Source organism: Lipophrys pholis, assembly GCF_963383615.2.
Source record: "Lipophrys pholis genome assembly, chromosome: 9".
Lineage (NCBI taxonomy): Eukaryota > Metazoa > Chordata > Actinopteri > Blenniiformes > Blenniidae > Lipophrys > Lipophrys pholis.
The window spans coordinates 4622065-4641821 of record NC_137639.1 but is presented as its reverse complement, the minus strand read 5'-3'; the positions used below and the strand labels follow the sequence as shown (position 1 = coordinate 4641821).

General features: G+C 44.6%; 1 protein-coding gene across 1 annotated transcript in view; it reads right to left on the bottom strand.

Annotated features, from left to right (window-relative positions):
• adgrb1a (adhesion G protein-coupled receptor B1a) overlaps nucleotides 1–19757 on the bottom strand; it is a gene marked incomplete at both ends in the record, with an annotated part of 135638 nt that overhangs the window by 14526 nt on the left and 101355 nt on the right. The window contains 4 exons of the mRNA XM_080472434.1: nucleotides 3091–3189; nucleotides 12870–12929; nucleotides 15169–15254; nucleotides 19331–19397. Coding sequence (XP_080328560.1) covers nucleotides 3091–3189; nucleotides 12870–12929; nucleotides 15169–15254; nucleotides 19331–19397 — 312 coding nt within the window. The remainder of the gene's footprint in view (nucleotides 1–3090; nucleotides 3190–12869; nucleotides 12930–15168; nucleotides 15255–19330; nucleotides 19398–19757) is intronic.

The following is a 19757-nucleotide window of genomic DNA, read 5'->3' as shown; positions in this document are numbered from 1 at the left end:
CAGTAGATAGTTGTCTCATGACTCCTCCTCCTTTAGCAGACAGACGTCTCATGACGATGACTCCTCCAGTAGACATCTCATTACTGTGACTCCTCCAGAAGATAGTCGTCTCATGACAGTGACTCCTCTGGTAGACGTCTCATGACGGTGACTCCTCCAGTAGACATCTCATTACTGTGACTCCTCCAGCAGATAGTTGTCTCATGACGGTGACTCTTCCAGTAGATAGTCGTCTCATGACTCCTCCTCCTTTAGCAGACAGACGTCTCATGATGATGACTCTTCCAGTAGACGTCTCATTACTGTGACTCCTCCAGTAGATAGTCGTCTCATGACTCCTCCTCCTTTAGCAGACAGACGTCTCATGATGATGACTCTTCCAGTAGACGTCTCATTACTGTGACTCCTCCAGTAGATAGTCGTCTCTTGACAGTGACTCCTCTGGTAGACGTCTCATGACGGTGACTCCTTCAGTAGGCATCTCATGACGGTGAATCCTCCAGCAGACGTCTCATGGCGGTGAATCCTCCAGCAGACAGAAGTCTCATGACGATGACTCCTCCAGTATACATCTCATGACGGTGACTCCTCCAGCGGACGTCTCGTGACGGTGACTCCTCCAGCAGACAGACGTCTCATGACGGTGACTCCTCCAGCGGACATCTCATGATGGTGACTCCTCCAGCAGACATACGTCTCATGACGGTGACTCCTCCAGCAGACAGACGTCTCATGACGGTGACTCCTCCAGCGGACGTCTCATGACGGTGACTCCTCCAGCAGACAAACGTCTCATGACGGTGACTCCTCCAGCGGACGTCTCATGATGGTGACTCCTCCAGCAGACAGACGTCTCATGACGGTGACTCCTCCGGTAGACGTCTCATGACGGTGACTCCTCCAGCAGACAGACGTCTCATGACGGTGACTCCTCCAGCGGACGTCTCATGATGGTGACTCCTCCAGCAGACAGACGTCTCATGACGGTGACTCCTCCGGTAGACGTCTCATGACGGTGACTCCTCCAGCAGACAGACGTCTCATGACGGTGACTCCTCCAGCGGACGTCTCATGACGGTGACTCCTCCAGCAGACAGACGTCTCATGACGGTGACTCCTCCGGTAGACGTCTCATGATGGTGACTCCTCCAGCAGGAGGAAGTCAAAATGTCACTGAACAGTCCCCAGGACTGAACTGCCTCCAGCACCAGCAGGTCTCAGGCCAACAGAGCTCCTCCAGCATGCAGTGGAACATTCTGGAGGCTCAGACTCATCAGCAGCAGCTGGTGGCGCCCCCTGCAGAGCCCGGCCTCAACAAGCAGGGTGTTCTTAATGTTATGACCATTAAGAGTGTACCCTGAGTGTAGTCACCAGCACGTCTGAGACACGTCTTTACCTTCTGAAATCTCTATTTGAATCAATCAGATTCAAAGGCAGAAAGTTAATCTCCAGTAAGTCAAACATTTGAGGAAAATGTTTTGGCTTTTATTCTTTTTAAAGTGAAACGGCAAGAACGATGAAAGTCTAAAAATATGAAATTATGAACTATGAACTATGAAGTAAGACCAGTGAACTTCATCCAGAGCAAACAGCAGATTCACTCTTCATCGCAGGACATAAGGCCTTAACCCTAACCCGTCATCACAGGAAGGAATGACAGTCTTCAACACAGGAGTGATGGACAGTCTTCATCATGGGAGTACAGGACAGTCTTCATCGGAGGAGTGAGGGACAGTCTTCATCACCGAATATAAGGACAGTCTTCATCGGAGGAGTGAGGGACAGTCTTCATCACCGAATAAAAGGACAGTCTTTATCGGAGGAGTGAGGGACAGTCTTCATCATGGGAGTACAGGACAGTCTTTATCGGAGGAGTGAGGGACAGTCTTCATCACAGGGCTGAAGGACAGCCTTCATCGGAGGAGTGAGGGACAGTCTTCATCACAGAAGTGGTGGCTGAGGAGGGTGGAGGAGCGTCTACTGTGTTTGGAGTACGGCGATTACTTCACTGGACTTCATCCTGGGGGTTGGTTTGAGTCCAGTCACCAGATAAAAAGTGTCCAGAGGTTTTTAACAGATCTGAGACAGAACCAGGGTTAAACCAGATTTGCTCACAGTCACCTGGTCGGAGCAGAACGTCATGGTAACCTTTCAAAAAGAAACCCGTCCTGCTCAGGAGGCTAAAAACGCAGGGAACTCTTCCTCCTGTTTGACTGCAGCTATTCGGGAGGTCTATAAGTCCAACATGGAAGAAGAGCTGCTGGGTTGAAAAAAACCCTACCAATGTATTTTTTGTTGTGCTTTTCTTTTCATTTTAAAGGGGCCTGTTTCCCCTCAGTCAGGTTTTTATAATGACATTAGTTCCAAGATCATAAAATCAATGAATTGAACTGTGTTGCCTGAACGTTTGGCTGGTGCTTCTTTTTTCCATCCTGCATGTGACTCTGTTCTGAAATGCAACATTTCCTAAAGTGATCAATGGCTGATATAATGTTTACTTGGCTGCTGGGTTATTTAATTTTTTGATCAATACATATCATGAAGAGCTGTAACGCACTACTCCAGTTAGTTATAAAATCGCTTGTTATCAGCAGTAAATGTGGATTGTTACCGAGAGCAACACTTTACCTAAAACAGAATAATCCACAACTTTCAAAAGGAAATTTATCGTAGCTATAATATTGTGAAAAACAATTGCCCAGGCTGAAAAACGATTTAAAAAGTGCTCTATCTAGGAGCTCTGACATCACAAACAGCCGTGAACGAATACACAGGAAGAAGTAAATGTGTAATGCCGTCCTCTGATAGAAAACCAGAGCCTCATCAATATCTGTTCAATCAGCTTGTAGCACTCGCTAACACTCATCCAGTCATCAGATCATGTGTATGCAGTCATTTACACACATAGCATGAACACAGTTTGTTTACATCACTAAGGCTCTGAGAGCTACATAAGACAGAGAGATTCTCCCTGCAAAGACATCAGGTGGGAAACAGGACAGAACCAATAATGTGAGGGAGGAAAAACAGCAGAGTGAAGGAGAAAACAGAGGCAAGAAGAGTTAAGGAAAAATAATTAGCGGAACTAACATGGCGTTACTGGTAGCTGTGGTGGAAACGTCAGCCGAAGAGATAACTCCGCACTTGGCACATTTGAGCGTCATATTGTACAGTGGCACTGTCATCTGACTGCAAAGTCAAATTAACACGCTGTAACATACACAAACAGAACAAATGCACCTTCAACACACACACACACACACACACACACACACACACACACACACACACACACACACACACACACACACACACACACACACACACACACACACACACACACACACACACACTCACACGCAGTGAATCACAGGGGTCTCGCACAGTCTCTCTCTCAGGGCTACAGTCCAGCTCCTGCCTAGGTGTGTGTGTGTATGTGTATGTGTGTATGTGTGTGTGTGTGTGGGTTTACCTCTGTGTTACTTGGGGGGGGTGGGCGGGGGGAGGTGTGGCCTCATTGCACATGGTGTGTGACTGTTGCCGACCTGGGGGGGTCTCTGTGAAGCACTGGGCTTCTGACCCAGTCTCATTTTACACACACGATGTTGCGTCTCATCTATAATCATCAATGCACGTACTGACTGCTTATTACAAGCAACACCGAGCTCTAACGGAAGATTTACACACTCAGACACATCTGAAGGCCCCCACTCCCACATCTCCACAAAATATATGTGAGCAAGTAATGGGTTCTCTCAGCCATTAAAGTCAGTATACACAGAAGAAGAAATCCTCCCTGTTGTGATTTGTTACGTAACATCGCTGCATTCACTTTATTACTGCTATTAATATACGACAAGCAATTAAGTCATTAGTAAACTCCCTGCGTTCGCTCATCCAGCCCTTCTGTGTAGAAACAGAGCTGTGGATACACAGCCGGAGGCCCTGGGAGCAGAAATCCCATCATTTCACATTCTCTGCACAGGCAATGGTAGGTGACAGTGCTGGAGGGTTATCACAACCAATCGGCTCAAAGCCTGGGACGACAAACACAAAACTACAGTCGCGCTAAACTAGAGCATTGGTGTCACTATGGGCTGGTCTGGTTTGTCTGATGCAAAGTATGATAGAATTACACAGGTCATGGGTAAATGTTCGCTGCTACACCACTGCTGTTTGTTCCAAATAGAAAATCTGCTCAGCACCGAACATCATCTCTTAATGAAACAGACTGATGTGATACTGAGGAGATGAAACATTTTCACATTTGATTCTTTCTCTTCTTCAGTAAAAACATGCATGTATGTTGAATTCTGCATGTGTAAAAACTACATTTCAATGTATCGTACCATCTGGAGTGCAGATAGGCCAAATCCAGCATGTTAAAGGATGGGCCTTGAAAATGACTAAAATCACAAAGAATTCACCAACTGTAAAAGTACCTGCTGTTCTTAATCTGTCCACTGGGTGTCACAATGTTTCAGTCTGAGCGAGATTAATAAACAAACTGAACAAAGTCCAACCAGTGATGGTCAGGTGGAAGATCAGGGAGGAAGCTACGTGTTCTGCTGGGCAAACAGCTTCTGAATTAAAGCCAGTGAGGATGAATTTGTGAAAACATATACGTTTACGACTACAAGAATTCTCTAACCGAAGATTTCAGAGAAAACGGATTTTCCTAACAAAATCCCAAAACTAAGTTTTTCACAAGTTCATTTCTTATCATAGTTGGTAAACCTTTGTCTTGGTATTTAAAGGTCATAATGAAGTCACTTCAGGTTGAGGTCACGTTAGGCTGCATGAGACCTCTGAACTAATTAGCATAACGGTGCCATACTATGCAAAAGTCAATTCTAATGGTTTTCAAACAGTAATCTGTGTCCTCCCAGCCAGTATGAGGTCCCAGAATGAAGAAAGTCTGTCTTCTCCGTCACTTGCTCATACTGGTGAGTCAGATACTTTCCTTTATGACCCCTCCCTCTGGTAGTGATACTCACTTTGACCCTCCCACAGGGATAAAAACTTACAAAGATTACTAATATACTGAAATAATTCAGTATGATATGAAAAACCCTTACAGCTAGCATGAGCTAGTGTTAGCTACCTGCTAACTGTAACAACTCAGACCACCAAACAGGAACTTTCACACACTCAATATTTTCAACTAACCATTCTGAAACATCCCGCTGAAGCCGCAGTCTGAACTTGGTTGAAAAACAGCGTTCCTACGAGCCATAGCGATAAATCCACTGTAAACATTAGCACATGGTACTGGAAAGCTGCTTTTCTCCAGGAGGAGCTTGGACAGACGTCGCTCATAGTACAGACAGACAGAGCCTCTTCTCATCAGAGCTCCCCAGAGGAACTTTTAGACTGAATTCAGGACCATGGCTGGTTTGGTGAAATACACTTTGAAGTGAAATTATTGAAAAACTGTTCGATATGAGACCTTTGGGGAGCTGCTGTAGCTGTGCTGGTCCAGTAGATCCTGAACTCATGCTGAACAAAGCAGCCGAGCAGCGGAGGCAGGAGGATGAAGGAAACCTCAGCAGGGACTCGTGCTCCAGCCTCCGCGTCGTCTGAATGAATGATCAAGGTTTGCAGAAATGGGCCTCCAGCAGGTCGGTGTGGTCTTCATCCAGGATCCTCATCAACATCTGCTACTTCTACTTGCTCATTTCACTGTCTGATGATAAAATGAATGAACGAAGAAATGAATGAATGAATGAATGACATCCAAATGTTGGAATCTCGTCTCATGAATTGTGTGCAAACCTTAAGCGAGTGTAAGCAAACTCTGTAAACGTCATCCAACTTCATTATGGAGTCAATGTAATGACAAAATTATATAAACTTTAAGGGAAATCAACATCCTGTATTCATAGAAGTCAACTCTGAACTCAACGTTATCTCATTTGAAAATGGTGATGAAGTGGCAATATTACATATAATAGCTCTGATCCTTGAATCTGTCGGATTCACATACGTATCGCTTGAAATTGTTACTGGTAGTTTCTTGTGTTTCAGCTGGAACCAGTGAGTTTGTGACCTCCTGGTTCTTTAATCCACTGCTGATCTTTATGTCTCTTGTCTTTCTGTGAGAAATCTTCTTTAACTCTCATTCAATGTGACTTTACTCCAGAAGAACTGAAGCTGATCAAATGGTTTGACTCATTACTTGTGAGACATGAGCTGATTTCATTTGCCTATATTCCTGAAATATTTCCCTCCTTTGTTAAAAGTCCATGAGCTCAATCAACACCAGATGTTTTTTTTCTGAAGAATCGACTCAGTGAGCTTGTTCCAGTGTTTGGAAGCAGTTGTAGCCCGTTTTGGAGTATTTTGGTTTTATTGCTGGTATTTTCAATACGATGTTGTTCCAGAAAGCATTTCGTGGAAGTTGTGAAGTGTCGTGTGAGCGTCACCTTGTGTGAGCGTCATGTGAAGCGTCCGACCAATAACACGTAAATAACTCCTGTTGTTTGTCTTTGTTTAAGTTATTACATGAATATTGTTAAAAGATCTGTTCATCAAAAACTTTTAACAACACAGTATTAAGTATTTAAAAAATAATGCCATATTTAACAGTGGTATAATGATTAACCACTTCCTGATTGAACTGTGAGCTCTGCTGTCTGTATTATCCAATACTAAAACACTGAGCAGGAACACTGGTTGATTTTATGGAAAAACTGTCTGTATCTTCTGAGTTCATTTCCCAGGCTGTACGGTCGTCCTGGGATCCACGCCGGGCCGTGTGGCCGGGTTAATAAAACTATGTCAGAACCTCTCAATGCGTATTTTCATAAGAGCAAATCGTAACGCGTTTTCAGGTGTAATCATCTGGACAAAAGCAGCACTTTGCTCAGCGTCCACACCCTGAAAAGCTTCAGGCTCCATCTAAAACTCTTCATGTCTCCACTTCTGGTGCAGGATTGACGACAAAGCTGCAGATATCGACAAGTAATAACAAACTAATCTGTTACCATATGGCCTCCTGCTAAACAACAATTAGAGCTGAGGAGCTGAGGGAATCGATTTTTGTAGCCTCTGGACGTCCAGATTAAAAATCACATAATGGAAGAAATTCAATTTCAAGTAAAAGGGCAATATAGCCGCTAAATGTACGCTGCAGGCAGTGATATTAAAAAGCAATCAGCACTTTTTGAAATACTCTGTTTCCCAGGATTTAGAGTTTAAGGGTGGTGGCGGAGTGTTGGGGCCACACGTAAGCGTCCCGTATGGACAAACAACACATTGACCTGTGCTGCAAAGAAATTTCCACACAAACTGTTTCTGCTCCAAAACCCAGATGAAGAACCGGAGACCTCACTTCTTCCTCCTGTTTCCTGTGACCTTCTCTCAGCTGTCAGTAGTCTCTCTAGGTGCCTGGCACGAATGAATGAATGGATGAATGAATGAATGAATGAATGAAGGAAGGAATGAATGAATGAATGAATGAATGAATGAATGAATGAATGAATGAATGAAGGAATGAATGAATGAATGAATGAATGAATGAATGAATGAATGACTTGTAGCAGTCACACAGACGGCAGCATGTTCTCCACAGATAACCTGTCGACTGTCAAGACCCAAGCTCTGCTCCGGAGCCTCCATCAGGTGAACCTGGGATCCAGTCTTACTGAGAAACATTCGATTAAAACACCTTTTAATCAAACTCTTGATTGATCTTGAGAAAGGACATCCCCCCGACGGCCCCCAAAGACGCCGCCCCACATTTCAGTCAGGGAAACAGTCCAATGTAAACCTTCGACACACTTTACGATCCAATCAAGGCCTTGTAGTTAGAAGAGGTAATGTTTAATTAACGCGATGCAACAACCTGTAAATACACAGCTTGATGACTGAAACCATTTAGACTCTTGTTAGAGAACAAACAAGCTGCAGTGCTGCTTTCAATCCTGCCTCTCTTGTCGGCTTTAATTTTCTTACAGAATTAGCCTGCTAGTTTTTTGGGGGGGAAGGAGAGTCAGCGTTAAGGCCTGTCTCCAAAGTGTGAGCCGACCTGCGAGCTGCACACTTAATTAGATTCTGCACAAATTAATTAGCTTCATTAACCGTGGGTTGCACTTGTTCGTGAAAAAAAGGTTGCGCTGCAGAGGCATCTGGGTGGAGGAGCGGTGGGTCACAGAGAGGAGGAGGCATGGAGCCGTCCACCACAGAGCTGCAGTCAGCTCCGTCACCACACGGAGAGGCTCCTGATCACACCCAGAAAACCACCCAGCATTCAGCCAGCCCTCGGGGCTCCAGCAAGTCGGTGCCAGACATCAGCGTTCTCAACCGCAGCTCGACGACAAACAGATGAGCTCAAATATCAACTGATCTGAAAGTGCAAACTGATCAAATCATCCAACTTGATCAATGTAATGACCGTTAATAAATCACAGCAGGCAGAACAAACATTTCATTCACAGCACTGATCACCACACATCCTCACGTGAGCTGTAGGTCTTTGACATGGGTTCAGATCATCTGATCACCTTTTGAAATCCAGGTATCACTACGTTTTGTCAACAGGAGTTTCAGTTTTAACAAGCAGATACGTAAAACCTGAATGTTCGTTCTCATCTGTCTGGACTTTAAGCAAACACACGGTACAATGATTTCTGCAGCTGGACCCGCCCATGTCTGATTATCTGCCGGAACGATGTAGTTTGTAAAGACTTCAGGACCCGTTTTTTCTGCAGGATCCGTCCCATTTCCCTGAAGGTGGACAACCACAGCGGGCTCACAGCCAGAGAGCAGCTCAGGAAAACAGGTTCAGCTGCTATGTTTTATTCCAAAGAGCCATTAGAGCAGGCTGGGTAAAGAGACACATCCCGTAAACCTCCCTGTGGAAAAGTACAAGGTGAGCCAAAGTGGGAGACCACCCATGGAGTCATTTCACCACAGAATTCACTTTTCATCCTCAAATCGTCTGAGTTCTCCAGCAAAAGAGGGCTGAAAAACATCCAGGCACGAGGCATAAACTTCAACTCAAACTACACAAAGGTTGGGACGAGGCTTGAAATGTGAATAACAACACAATATAATAGCATTAGTCCCATGAACACAGATTTTATTCCCAAATAGTTGGAAAGAACCTAAAAGATGTTAATGGATTATTCATTAAAACTACTGAAACTTGTGGATTGATTTCCATAAAATCTCTGTTAAGTTGAAAGACTTTAACCACCCCACTATTTGCAGTGTGTACGGTACATGTCTGTACACGGGTACGAGGCTGAAAGTCACTCATGGAAACTGGTAATGTTCAGGCCACATCCAGAAATCGCTCTGCAACCTACAGAGTGAAACCACAACCCACTATCAAACACAGGAAACTGCCCTGAGCTCACCTCAACATTCACCGACTTTAGAAAAACAGACGGGACCATCCAGCCCTCTAAAGGACACGTTTAACTGCTGAGAAGACAAAAAGACTTGTAGAAAACATCTCAGTGATTTATCATGATGTTGAAGGACAGACTGCTTCCACACAGTGGGATGACTCTGCAGCAGAACGGGCCTGTTTGAAGTTCAGGCAACATTTGCACTGTTTTATAAGTAAAACTCATGAACAGAAAAGGTCCAGCAATGTAGAGAAGCTCGAATCCTCCATTGGCAGGATGGAGTCCATCAGCTGCTCTGCTCACTTCTTGTAACGTTACAGAGGAGAAGAAGCAGAATCATGGTGTGATTCAGAGTTGAACATGGGCTCACCCTGTTCACTCTCTCCACATGGTGCTCATCTGTTCTGGTTTAGATAGAGATGCATCAGTCGTTCAACACTTTACCACGGTGGTAACCAATGAAAACTAAAATCCATCATATCATCTCAGAACTGAAAGACGGCGCTGGCACCGTGAGGGGAAGGATGATGCTGACCTGTGATGTTCCTCTGTCCTGATCAATGCACAGTTCCCCACGTCCTCCACTGAAACCTAAAGGGCTAATATTCTGCAGCTTTTCAACACTTTCACTTGGGTCTCATTGGTCCAAAAACGAGCTGCATTCTGAATCTGCTGTGTCTGTGAGAGCTGTACTGTCTCCGCCCACACATGCCCATCTTGGGAAGAGGAGGAAGTACTGCCTCTCATGGTGCCATGTGACAGAGCAGAGCTGTGGGAGGGTCAAAGGGAGGGCCTACTTTGATTGAGATTGGCTAAACCCCCAAGGACACGATATAGGGATTGATTTCCGATTCACTTGTTGGAGCACACAGTTCATAAAAATTTAAAGAGAGATGACAGACTTTCTTCACTTCTGGTGGGTCATTCCTAGTATGAGGATGATTATTACTGTTGGAATGTGACGCCTTTAAAACTCTCAGTCTATGTTCAGGGGTTCACCTCAGCCGACACGCCATGAAACTCAAGGACTCTCCTTTGATTTATCAATTGATTGATCTAACTGAAAAAGCCAAATGACTGAATGATGACATTAAGTTTCCTCAATGTGAAAGTGCATTAGACTGTTTGCACACACTGACTGACTAACATGTGAACGGCCCGTCAAAAACACAAGGATTAAAAAAAAACTCTCCTGTATATCTGATAAGCTTCCTTTCAACAACCCCAATGAGAAGTGCTGCAACTGTAGTCATTAGAAATGAGTCAGTGAATCTAAATCAGGTTAGGTTCTTCAGGTTGGCGTCGCCAGCTCTCAGATAAAACCTGTGCGACTGGAAGGAGCCGCTGTGAGCTGAGCTAACGGCTTCATACTGACAGTCCAATGGATTCAACAACATTACAGCAACACAAAGCACGTAAAGCATTGAGGACACAGCGTAAAACTACTTCTGAGCGCTCAAAGGTCGTGTGAAGAATGTTAGTTGGAAATTCCATCAAAGATATTTAACTTTTTAACATCTTACTTAAATGTTTTAGATGAAATAATATAATTTAGGCAGGAAATACTGATTTAAACCAACTTTAAGCCACAGATAATTGCCATCCGAGCACAACGGGCCTGATTTACTAAGATCCTGAATGAAACAAGTTCAACTGCATCATTATGCGTTCTGCTGCTAATATACAACGTGACATGGCGCAGACACTGGAGCTGCCACCAGGACCCGCGGAGGAGGGACACTGTGGAGTGTGACGCTGGAAGAAGTGACCAAACATATCGCACCTTTACTGCAAAATACATCTGCAACTGCCAAAACTATGAAGAGCATCATGACACAGTCAAAACTGTGGACAAAAGAGCGAAGAGATCCAGAAATAGATCGTGAGATGAAAACATCTGAATATAAAGTCCAGAGATAAAAGGAGTGTGGAGCCAGCTGAGGAACATCTCTCAGCACAGTGAGAGTTCTGCTGAAGGAGCTGATTCACTGTTGATTCAGGCCACGTTTACACGTAACCGGTATTTACAAAAACTGTGATATTTCTCTGCGTTTGGGCCTTGTATTTGCACGTAAAGCAGCCACGAGTCACCACAGACAATGATTCCTGAAAACTCTGGCCACAGTGGAGATTTAGAAAAACTCCAGTGTCTCCATTTGCATCAAGAGGGCTGGACAGAGATTTATGTCACAATATGCAACCGAAGCGTCATCGGCGTCGTCTGTATGCGACCCGTGTTCACAGTTTGACTGCTGAAATGAAAATGGATCCAGTGAAAGCTGATTGCTTTTACGTTTTTTTTTTTACGTTTACGTTAAATTCTCTCGGCACATTCTGGAAGAGCTCCGCTTCTTTATCGGACCAAATAAACGAACCGTGCGCCATTTTGCTGAACAGAAAATAACTTGCACAATTCATGACATTGTGTTTTTTCCAGGATTCTGATTGGCTATCATGGCTTCATGCTTCTCGTTACACTGCCCCCTACAGGTTCAGAATGCTCACAGTAGCTCCGAACCAGATGTATATGGGGGTCTGTGTGAATTAAATTATTTTTGTAAACCTAGAGGGGGAAATATCCCGTTTTTGTAAACATGGCCTCACAGCTGATTCACAGTTACAGAACCTTCCAGACAGGGTGAATCTCTCTGGTCTACAATCTCCTCCCAGCATTATGTGCGATCTGAAACTCCACATTCATGAAGGCAAACACTCCTCATGGAAAGTTTGTTCTTTAACACATCAGTCAGACTCAATGCATCCGGTTAGTAGATCGGCTGACGTGTGTGTGCACAATATCAAGTGTGTACCCATTTTCACACATTTAATTCTTTAGTAGATCAAGAACAATTTGTGAAATAACCAGTGGCAGTTTATAACTGATTATAACTGTTTCAGTAATAAAAGAAACAGTTTGAGTCCGAACTGCGATGTTGGTCTGGTTTTATCTGCAGGAGCTGACTGCTGTCTGCGCAGACAGGGGGCGGAGTCACAAGACCGTATCTCAGCCTGTGCACGGTGCTCCCCTGTGCAGTTTGCGCCCTGGGCGGCTGCCCACTTCGCCCATAGCAAATTCCGCCGGTGGAAATAACAACTAGAAGTGGTTTATCTTGACATTAAAGTTGGGAGTTCAATAGAGATTGATTGACTGATCATTTTCGGTCTGGAGCTCCATCAGTTAGTCATGGTCACCCAACTAACCCAGAGAACATGCAAACGCAAACCAAGAGAAGTGAAACTATTAATATGGCAAAGCTGCGACGAGGAAGTGTTATTGGAAAAAAAAAAGGAAGTGAGTTTTCTAAAAGCATTTGGGAGATTTCCAGGCTAGAGGCAGAACTGAGTTATGTTAGATCCAGATAACAGGACATAAGATAAACGGCCGGGTCAATAGTGAGGCAGTGAGGTGAATAGGCAGGAAGCAGTGGGAAGCCAATCAGAGGAGCTAGCTACTCTTCTACGGGTCTGGAGGTGGTCAGGTAGGAAGAGGGGGGGGTGGGCGGGTCTTTTTACCCAATCACTGCTGACATGGGAGGGGGCTTCTGTGACTGAAGTGTTCCTGATTGGGCAGCCCTGAGTGAGAGAGAGGGGATTCTGTGCAAAGTCCAACACCACGATTCAGACAGCAAAAACAAGTACAGTTACACAGAGAGGTCATCCAAGAAGAAAGCAAACATTTCTCAGAGAAAGAGAGAGAGAGAGAGAGAGAGAGAGAGAGAGAGAGAGAGAGAGAGAGAGAGAGAGAGAGAGAGAGAAAGACAGAAAGATCGAGAGAAAGACAGAAAGAAAGAAAGAAAGAAAGAAAGAAAGAAAGAAAGAAAGAAAGAAAGAAAGAAAGAAAGAAAGAAAGAAAGAACATTTCAAGCACCAACAGTGCAAATGGAGACAGAAGAAGTTGCGTCGTAAAGGGGAGCAGGACAGTTTGAGTCAGACCGGCTGCTTCAGGACTTTGTAATATTCTCACTTAAAAACAAGCTTCTCCTTGTAAATCTTTAGTCACTGATGATTCCTCTGCATCACTGAGATGGGAGGTTGAATGGGCTCATTGAGAAGTGAGAAGTTTGTATCTGAACATGATGTCAAATAAATGAAACTTAACAAACAGCACTGCTACGTGTGAAGCGTTGATCCTGGAACTAACAAGCCAAATCTGGGTGTGTTTTCATGTGATTGACGGCGATGAAGCCTTCTGGTGCTGAGGTAGAACATGAGGAAGCCTCCTTATGAAGAGCAGAAGCTCAGCTGTGCTCCATCTACGGGAACGATTCACAACTTCTCCTCCAGGAAAACCCTTCCTCTCCAAAAAGCTGTGAATACAAAGCTAAGAGCCACACGACTTCCCGACTTCAACGGCTCTGCTTCCCTTTACGATAACCAACCAAACAAAAGATAAAAACAAACAGGGAGATGGATTCACAGAACTTCACATCAAGAGCAACACCTGCAAACAAAGAGCCGCTGGAGGTGAAGCCACACGTTTCAACTCAAAAGAAAGAAAGAATGAGATGGTTGATCATCAGGCTGAGTCTGTGCAGGACCAATAACCAGACTGCTCCACATCTCAGCTTCCCTCGTGCTCATGAGCAGCGTTTCAGGACGTCGTGTCAATGGGAATGAAACGCAATGCAGAGGTGTGCAAATACTTCAACCGCTACAGTAACTGGAACCACTGCAGTAACTAGAAACACGAGTCCAGAGTTCCAGAGAAATGTGTCTCATGAAGCAGCCTGACGTCAGACCTGAGCGGCTCCACGGCGGGAATTCGTTTAATGAGCCGCCTCCGGTTCAGAACTCAGAACCGGGGGGGAGTTTACTGAGTACTGCTGCAGGGAGTTTACTAGAGTACTTCTGCAGGGAGTTTACAAGAGTACTGCTGCAGGAAGTGTACTTGAGCACTGTTGCAGGCAGTTTACTTGAGTACTACTGCAAAGCAATTACTGGAATATTCAAGTATTGCTGAAGGGCATTTACGGGAGTATTGTTGCAGGGAGTTTACTGGAGCACTTGTGTACTGTTACAGGGAGTTTACTAGAGTACTTCTGCAGGAAGTTTACATAAGCACTGTTGCAGGCAGTTTACTCCAGTACTTCTGCAAAGCCATTACTGGAGTACTGCTACAGGGAGTTTACTGAAGTATTCAAGTATTGCTGGAGGGCAACTGGACTATTGTTGTAGGGAGTTTGCTGGAGTACTTTTTCAGAGAGTTTGCTGGAGTACTGGAGTACTGTTTCAGAGAGTTTGCTGGAGTACTTGAGTACTGTTTCAGAGAGTTTGCTGGAGTACTGGAGTACTGTTTCAGAGAGTTTGCTGGAGTGCTTGAGTACTGTTACCTTGAGTTTACTCAAGTACGCTTGCAGGGAGTTTACTCTATTACTGTTGCAGGGAGTTTACTCGAGTACTGAAGGAGGGGTGCTGCTGTCTGACTGTCTGTAGCTCCTTCTAGTGGTGGGAGGGTGGATGACAAGTATGTGAACAGAAGTACCTGGTACCCCTGGTAACTGATGAGGTAGAAGCTTCGCCCCTGAGCTGACGAGTTGCTTCATTAACTTCCAGCTTGATGACTCAAACCTTCAGCTGTAGTTTCCATCATGTTGAGAGGATTTTGCACATCATTGCATTAAGCATGTTTGCATTTCACACGACGCCTGAGAGCCAAGCAGGACGTTTCTTTTTCTGCTGGTTCAGTCACTGCTGGCTGTTCCGAGCAAACGTCTCACAGCCACATGCAGTGACTCATCGTCTCCCGACTAACTGAGATCATCAGGCTGGTTAGAGGTCGCGGTGTAAGATGGATGTGTGGTAAAAGGCATACCCCGCCCTCTCCTTTAGTTTCATATCAGTAATGCCGTCTTTGGACACCAGTTTGTTAAAAACGAGAATCCCAATAACCATGTTAACCTGCCGGAGAGAAGAGGCACAGAATTAAAGCAGAGCAAAGACACGCGATCACATCAAAACAAACACACTCGATCACTTCAGACCATGCAGCACAACTTTGAGCACCAGGATGGAGGATGGACATGATGGATCACACACACACACACACACACACACACACACACACACACACACACACACACACACACACACACACACACACACACACACACACACACACACACACACACACACACACACACACACACACTAACACACACGTGTTTCTATGAATTGTGGGGACTGATCTTTAAATCCTCATTTGTGGGGACACACGCACACACACACACATACGTGTTTCTATGTATTGTGGGGACACACACACACACCCACACACATACGTGTTTCTATGTATTGTGGACACATACACACACACCCACACACACATACGTGTTTCTATGTATTGTGGACACACACACACACACACGCACACACACACACACACACACACACATACGTGTTTCTATGTATTGTGGACACACACCCACACACCCACACACACATACGTGTTTCTATGTATTGTGGACACACACACACACACACACACGCACACACGCACACACACACACACACATACGTGTTTCTATGTATTGTGGACACACACACACACACCCACACACACATACGTGTTTCTATGTATTGTGGACACACACACACACACACACACGCACACACACACACACACACACACACACACACACACACACACACACACCCACACACAGTACTTACTGTACGCTCTGCACTGTATAAACCAAACACTGTTAAGCGTTAATGGCAGCCATCAAATGAAGCATGAAGGTGAGAAACTGTCCACAGGATGATTCTAACATCTGAAATTATTTCCGATTCTCATGAGAGCTGAAAGAAGGAAATCATCCATAAAACAGGAGCGGTGGCGGAGGTGGTGGATCTTTTATTGCTTTGAGGATTGTTCTGAACTGACGGTGCGCCGGCCGATCTGCTGGAGCTGTTTATTAGAGACGAGGGCGGAGCTACAGGAAAACTGCATGAAACGCCTCCAAATGGCTTTCATGTCTGGCGTGTCTGTGATTGAAGTCGGACTCAGGCTGAGCATCAGAGGAGGCGCCACGTCGCTTTGAAGAGGAAACACGATTGTTACTGGTAAATTTAAGTCTGGCCGTTGTTCTCATTAAAGCAGCAGCTCTGTGTGCTCTCTTCAGGAATCTACCTGGGGTGTGAATATAACTGCTGCTGCCGACTCCATCACTTACTATACTGGTGCCTCCGACTCCATCACTTTCCACACTGGTGCCTCCGACTGACACAGAGTCTGATCTGAAGCACTTAAAGCCACAATGTGTGACAGCTGGTTTACACAGTGTGCTGATCACTGACGGAGACCACCTGGACCTCCACCTAGACCTGTACCTGGACCTCCACCTAGACCTGTACCTGGACCTCCACTTGGACCTCTACTTGGAACTACACCGGGGCCTTCACCTGGACCTCAACTTGGAACTCCAGATGGACCTCTACCTAGACCTCCATTTAGACCTCCAGCTGGACCTCCACCCTTCTTCACGTCTATATTTGTGGTTAACGCAGCAGAAAAGTTTCAGAGAGCTGAACTGCTACATTTCACTAATATTTTCTTACAGAACATAAACAGAAAGTGAAGTTTAGTTTCTGAAGTACAAAAAACTGCTCGCAGCATGTCTGCCAGTTTAAATGGACGTATTTGCAATTATCACGTTTATTCTTCTCCTGTGAGCTTCAGCTCAGAACAACTAACAACCATGAGGCCACAATGTGCAAAGGTGTGTCAGGAGAAGAAAATCGACTGTCAAGGAGACAAGATTTCAAGATTTCAAATGGATCCTAAGCACTCATTTATACTATTGTATACTATTGGGATGTCTTCCAATTTTATCTTGTAGATCCACCACATGAGCACACACTCCTCCTTTGATGATGTCATGCCGTTTCGCTCAGGGCTTTTCTTCTGATCGTGTTTTCAGAATAACACTGACGTTATCATACAATCAGTACATGAAAGTACGAAACAGACTTGGAAAATTAGAAGCTAAGCATTTTAAAAAAAGAGCAGATTGAGACCAATAAGACATGCGTGGGAGAAAAGAAGGCAGAAAGGAGAGCCATGTGAGAACAGAAAACAGCAGTTAGAACTGTAAAAAAAAAATGGAGTTGTGAAAGAAAGAAGCAACAGATATAGAGGAGTGAGAAACCAGGAAGTCAGTAAAAATAAACGAGGATCAAATCACCATGTTTTATCAGTTTTATGACCACGGGATGAGACCTCTGCTCTGAACTTAACGTTGTGAGGTCACTGAGACCTTCCCTGTGGCCTTTGACCCTTCACACCTCATCAGTTTACACTGTAAACGCTAACATACAAATTAATGACAAAATATAATTTAACCAAACTCAGTTTTTACCAACCTGTTGAGAACACTACTTTTGAATAATTAAGTAGTAATTTGGGGTTGGAAAACATGCTTAACTTGATGTATCCTAGTTATATTAACTTAGGAAAAATGATTTATTTCCCCTGCGTCCTTTGCGCATTCTTTCAAACATGCGCCGATACTTTTATACTACACCGTGCCCACTCATGTCTACAGTCATGCCTTGGTTTGGTAGAGCAGTCGTCTCCCAATCGGAAGGTTGCAGGTTCGATTCCCATTTCTGCCTGCCTACAAGTCAAAGGGTCCTTGGGCAAGACACTGAATCCCAAACTGCCTGGGTGAATGCAGTGTGAGAATGAGCGAGTGGTTGGTGGTGGTGGGAGGGGCTGATGGCGCAAAATGGCAGCCTCGCTTCCATCAGTCTGCCCCAGGGCAGCTGTGGCTACATATGTAGTTTACCACCATTCATTATGGAACGAGAGTGTGAAGAAAAGCGCTATATAAAACCTATGCATTATTATCATGTTGACTGGAACATGATGAATGACTAAAACTAAGGATAAGCTTTCAGTTACTTTGAGTACTGCAAACTCAAAATGAACAAGTTACCATAATCTAAATTCTTTAATTTGTTTGAATACAAACTCACAAGAAGTAATTTAATTCAATTTATCTGATCTAAGTTAACATTAATTAGTCTTTGTAAGGCAATGAGTTTGCATATTTTTTTAAAATTAAAGTCAACATATTATATTTTACAGTGTACATGAAACAAAGACAAAAACAACCGACAGAAGAGAGGTGGGACGTGAACTGAGGCGCCGTCCACACCTATTAGGAGTCTGAAAACCTTTTTCCTAACACGGGTCCCACAGCCGACTCGGCTTTGAGGTGTGGATGGGCAAGACCCATGTCTGTGGAAAACGATGACGTCATCGCCCCCCTCTACTCCCCTCACGGTCCACAATGTCTATTAAAAACCACAACATTGTGGACTACGTGCTCCTATCAAGCTGCAGGAGCTGTTGATACTAGCAGGAACATAGATCTATATAACTCAGAATTATATAGAAGTATATGAGCAGGTGTCTTTCTTCAAAATTTCTATATGTTCTATGTCTTCTTCTGCGTTTTTGGTGAATCACAGCACCCCTAAAGGCCTGGCATATGTACTACATGCCCTTGGGCCGCATTCATAGCAACGTATGGAAGGAATATTTTTTTTGAGAACGCCGGGAAGAAAAAAGATCCTTTTGTCTCGTGTGGACGAGGCTTGAGAACGGACGATGCAGAGGAAAAGTTGGGTTGAAGAAGGAAAAGGTAATAAAGGTAAAGAGGATAAGAAAGAGAAGGAATGGAGGACTTGGGGAATTAAAATGCTCTTTTTTTAAATGTACTCTGACACTATAAAAAACAATAAATATAGCAACATCTCATTTACTTACAAATGTTTCACTGACGTTCAACATTAAATATCTCCCATACTGTTCATTATGGGAGTAAACATCTGGAACCTGATTGGTTATTGTTTAGAAATATGGAAATAAGTTGGGTGAATAAAGACGGATGGACTTCAGCTTCATAAGGTGACAGCAGCAGGATGAAGGCAACAGACAAACAGAGCTGAGAAGAGAGGGCAAGAAATACCAAGACGACGGCTGCTGCAGGTCCCACAAAGGCATAGAGGAGACCTCCTTCCAGAGAGAGCCAGCAGCTACAGGAGAGGAGCAGGAAGAGGAGGAGGAGAGGAGGAGGAGAGGAGGAAGAGAGGCGGAAGAGGAAGACAAGGATGAGGAGGCGCAGGAGAGGAGGAGGAGGAGGAAGAGGAAGACAAGGATGAGGAGGCGCAGGAGAGGAGGAGGAGGAGTAAGTGGAAGAGGAGGAGGAAGAAGAGAAGGAAGAGGAAGATGAGGAGGAAGAGGAGAAGAAGGACCAGGAGAAGAGGGAGGAGGGGGCCAAGGAGAAAGAGGAGGAGAGAGTGGGGGAGGTTTGTGGTCATGAAGAAGAAAAGAAGGTGAAAGTTGGAGCAATTGAATGACAAGAGTGAGGACAATCAAAGATAGATTAGACACAT